General features: G+C 32.6%; 1 protein-coding gene across 1 annotated transcript; it reads left to right on the forward strand.

Annotated features, from left to right (window-relative positions):
* The first annotated feature begins 1,305 nt into the window (after positions 1-1,305).
* On the forward strand, positions 1,306-4,539 carry LOC110018524 (probable serine/threonine protein kinase IRE4). The gene is made up of 7 exons (XM_020715859.1): positions 1,306-1,395; positions 1,611-1,667; positions 2,915-3,007; positions 3,611-3,751; positions 3,824-3,916; positions 4,146-4,332; positions 4,409-4,539. Exons 1-7 carry the CDS (start codon positions 1,306-1,308, stop codon positions 4,537-4,539), a joined length of 792 nt encoding a protein of 263 aa, XP_020571518.1.
* Positions 4,540-4,838: the final 299 nt, after the last annotated feature.

A 4,838-nucleotide genomic window follows, 5' to 3' on the forward strand; every position in this document is an offset into this window, starting at 1 on the left:
AGTTGGGAATTTATCTCAAATATTAAAATTCATTGAAAAGTAATAAAATGATTTTTCGCTCTCTTGAGTTTAAATTGAAGTAATTGAGTCATCTGTTAAGTCAATCTTATATTGAATTGAATTTGAATTAAATTGAATCAAAATCGAACAAAGCAATGCTGAGATTAGATCAAAACTCATTGTGAAGTATTCATGAAAAGAAGTTGGTTTTTTATTTTTTTTACTCTCCAATTATTTTCTTGATTGTTGAAAGGGATATTTTCCAATTTATTTTTTGCTAATTTTTTTTTCCCATGAACTCTATCATATTATCTTTGATATGTCTTTTTATCCTAAATAAAATTATTTGCACATTTTTTTTAAAAACATAAGGGCCCCTTAGTATCAATTTTTTTTTTCTTTTTCATCTCTTGTTTTTTTAATATTTTTTTAAAATTAAAATCTATTTGGTTGAGATAGTTATGCTAGTTAAGGCCATTTTAAATTTATCCTTAGATAAAAATCTACTGAAGATCTACAATACTCTCTTGAACAACGCAACTCATAGTTGCTGACAATGATTTTTTCGATCGTGTTGGGTCGACTACCTCATATGACTAAGTATATTAGAGATCATGATGGCCTGGGGCAACAAAACCATGAGATTTTCATTGGGTTCGTCATTGTTTTCCTCATCATTTGTTTTAAGACCAAAGTGAAAAATTTTAGAATTTTAAACATCTTGTCTGTTGCTACTATATACTGATTTTTCAGTATTAAATGACTACCCTTAATCGAAAGTGCTCTCTTGTTATCAAGAGGGGGTAATTAACCATTGGGGCTTGTGCCTATTAGAAATCTATAGGAGGAGATTTTAGTGTTGTCCCAGAAACAAGTCACATGAAGACTGCAATGTTTTTTGTTGGATGACATAGAAGACATCACCCTGGAGTTCAATCGGGTCAAGAGAGATGCTACTATGGAGTGGAGAATATCCCAAAGACTTAATCGCCAGGACATGAATACAAATGTCATTCTAGGCTTGTTGGTTATTTTGATTGTCCTCATTATTGTTGCTATATGCATGAAATGACTAATTTTTTTTATGTATTAGAGTATTTTTTACTGTACTGAAGATTTTTGTGTAGCATGGTCTCTTTCTGTTATTTTGCTGTAATGATTCAGAAAATTGCAATTAATCAAATATATTACATATATAATTATAAAATAGTCTGTCTAATCATATCATTCACATGTCCCTGCTGAAACACATGAATATTGTCGGGCACAATCTATATCATAGACTGAAAGTGATTTGCCTAAGACATGGAGTCAGGATGTGGAAGGTGCATGGGAGATGATAGAGTTGAGAGGGAGAATTACGGATGCCATCGTTGTCGGTTAAATGGAGCGATTGTATGTTTTTTGTTATTTTATTTGCATTGTGTTGTGAAAATGTTTGTTGTTTATTGTATTGATGATTTATGCAAAGATGTCCATTCTGAATCTCAATATAGTGAATCTTCTATTTCTAGTTCTTTTGCATGTATTTCCTCTCACTTGGATGGCCTGTGAGACAACTGTGGGTATATTATGTAATTTAAATTTTTATTGCATGTTTTTTTTTGAAGGTCTATGATGAGATATTCGACCTGCGTGTTCTTTTGGATGAGCTATATGTTGTATTGGTTCCTAACGCACATGAAATCCTAATGAATGAACTGCTCTAGTACTAGTACTTTTAGTTAGGGCGGTACAAGAAATCCATTTTTTTTTTTTCAATTTTCGTTAGTTATAACTTATTCACAGTCTTGATCAATTTAGATCTCTCTGAATTGTTTTCTAGGCTGCAAATATACACCAGTAATATACACTAATGATATTGATCTTATAGTTGAAGATAATGGAATAGAAACTAATTGCATGAAGAATAATAATTTTCCGCATAAAACCATATAAGGACAACAACTTTGTAAGGATTACAGATTAGCTTAATTCGCACATTCCTAACCACACGTGTAATGGGCATTAGGGAAGGAGGCAATGGTTAGACAAAAATGTAAACTAATTGTGTGAAGATTAAACTTTTCTGCTAGGTGTATAGGTTATCTATTTTTCTACACACATGTTTAAACGCACACAAGCACGAACAGAAACACAAATATACATGAAGTGAGGAAGTGACAATTGAAATTTAAAGATTTGATCGAATAAAGTTGTTAGTTTGGGTAACAAGCCGAGTTTGGGTTCGACCCAATTATTGCCCAACCCAAAACTTCATCAAGCTTTTAAAAAAGTTAAAAATTTCAACCTGCACCTGGCTAGGCCAATATTACAACTTGATTCAACATAATACATTTAAGTTGTGTATGGTTAGTGTCAACATGCTTCCAACTAGTCATAATTGTCTGTTTTGTGCATGCTAACTCAAAATAAAAAAAAATGTTCTTTATTATGAGTTTATAATTGAAAAAATAGTAAAACAGAAGAATCCACTCCTCAATGAATTAAATTCAAGCTTTTAGGTTGATTTGAACATATGTAGCATTGATACTTTTAAAAAATGCATCGTACCCGTGTCAGACACTTATTGGACACTGACATGGACACGCCCGAACACGACTTTGACACATTTGACACATGTCCGACGAAGGACAAAATGTGTTTGAATTTTTTTTGACCGAGACACGGGTTCGACATGATTTGGAGAATAATTGGACACGAGAAGTATAAAATTATTAATGTACGTATAACTCTAATTATACCTCATAACCCAAGTTAAGTTTTATTCTTCCATACTTCATTTTGTGATGTCTTTATTAGAGAATAATGAAAAAAATACATTTTGAAGTGCTTCTATAATTTACTTTAGGATTATGTGAGAAAAATATGTTCTTATGTCTTTTTTAAAGATGTTAGAGTGCTTTTGATCCAGGTTTTGAAGAAGTTGGCTATGATACGGAAGAATGATGTTGAGCGTATAGTGGCCGAACGTAACATTTTGATCACTGTCAGAAATCCATTTGTGGTAAATTTTTAGTTTCATATCAAATACAAGTTAGCTTCTTTTAACCAGCAATATTTGAGTCTTTATTGTGTCTTTCCATCATGGCATGTTATGCTCTCTTTTTTTTTTCATGCATCTTTGTTTCTTGTATCGTTTTATAGAATTCATTTGCTTCCTAGCTCCTCGATCCTGTATTTTTGCTGCTCCTAGTTATTTCTTGCTATATAGTATCGTGCCATAGAATGTGCTTTAAAATTCCACTATATTTTCCATTATTTCATTACTTGTCAATGTGAATGTGTAAATAGGTGGCTTTAGATTTGGGCTGTCAGTTTTCTTTTTCTTTCTTTGTTATTTTTGCTCCTTCCTCTTCTCTCTTATTTTGGTGGTGTGGACTGCAATGAACCATGCTTGAAAAGGTTGGTTCTTTAATTTTTATTTTTTCTTAAGTGGTTGTTTATTTTACTGAAATTCTTTTATATATTGCTTATGATCGATTCCATGTGACCTGAGCTCTTTTTCAGTTTCTTTTTGAATCCTACCTACCAACTCTCTTCCGCTTCTAAGTTGAACCGCTTATCATTTTTTTTCAGCTAACAGTGCATAAGCTATTTTTTTTTGCAGGTGAGATTCTACTACTCGTTCACATGTAGAGAAAACCTTTATCTTGTTATGGAGTACCTAAATGGAGGTGATCTGTATTCTCTACTTCGTAAAGTTGGTTGCTTAGATGAAGATATTGTTCGCATTTATATAGCAGAACTGGTTTTCTCTAAACCCATCCTTCAACAATTTACATAATTGAAGTCTTTCATTGTAATGTTATTATATTCTCAGGTTCTTGCATTAGATTATTTGCATTCACTTGGAATTATACATCGTGATTTAAAGCCGGACAACATACTCATAGCTAATGATGGACACATCAAGGTTTGAAGTCAAATTTTTAACATGGTATCTTTGTTGTTTTATAACTTAGAGATTTCTTCATCTGTTTGAATTTAAATTTAAACAGACATTTAGGCAAGATGGTATCTTATCATAAAATTTATTTTTAAAATATTTCCTTCATTATTTATTAATTTATAATAAATTACAAAATTTTAATCTGTACATAAAAGATTCTACGGAGGTGCTTGCTAATACCTACATTAAACAGCTTACAGATTTTGGAATGTCAAAGATTGGACTAATCAATAGTGCCATCCACATGTCGACTACAATATCAGGACCAGCTCCATTGGATTCCTCAGAAAGCACTCAACAGGGTAGAAGAGAGAGTCAGGGTTCTGCTGTTGGGACACCTGATTATTTGGCCCCTGAAATTCTTCTTGGAGCCGGACATGGTTTTTTTTAACCCACTTTTCAACCTTTATTTCAATTTACATGTAGTTAGATTTAACTCGGACATTCTTTCTACAGATTATGCTGCAGACTGGTGGTCAGTGGGAGTTATCTTATTTGAGCTTATAACTGGGATCCCACCTTTCACAGCTAGGCTCCCTGAGGTAATCCTTATATCTTTCCTGCATCTTAGAACATTTATGCTGTGAAATGTAGTTCACCTTTAATGAGGTGTTCTGAATTGTTTTGGATGAATGCAGGATAGAGGCAGTTCTCTATAGGGTTTGGTAATTATTATGCAAATGCCAGTGTCATCTTAGTAGATAATCTGTTTTCGTAACGTCTTATTTGAAAGGAATGCTGTGAACTAGGTTTTAGACTACTTGGTTTGATACTATCTGTGGTTTAGTTTTTCACTAGGAATGTTATCCATCCATCATGAAAAAAAAAATTCCCCTCCCTGTTTCCTATCTACTCTGACGAGTTTTTGGGCCAGTGATCCATAATA

This window comes from Phalaenopsis equestris, unplaced genomic scaffold (assembly GCF_001263595.1).
Source record: "Phalaenopsis equestris unplaced genomic scaffold, ASM126359v1 Scaffold000024, whole genome shotgun sequence".
Taxonomy (NCBI): Eukaryota; Viridiplantae; Streptophyta; class Magnoliopsida; order Asparagales; family Orchidaceae; genus Phalaenopsis; species Phalaenopsis equestris.

Bases quoted from the DNA above. Each gene is read 5' to 3' on its own strand.
- LOC110018524 (XM_020715859.1), top strand. From the start codon at position 1,306: ATGGAGTCAGGATGTGGAAGGTGCATGGGAGATGATAGAGTTGAGAGG. The intron at 3,008-3,610 runs GTAAATTTTTAG...TTTTTTTTGCAG, and splicing joins CTGTCAGAAATCCATTTGTG to GTGAGATTCTACTACTCGTT. The intron at 3,752-3,823 runs GTTTTCTCTAAA...TTATATTCTCAG, and splicing joins GCATTTATATAGCAGAACTG to GTTCTTGCATTAGATTATTT.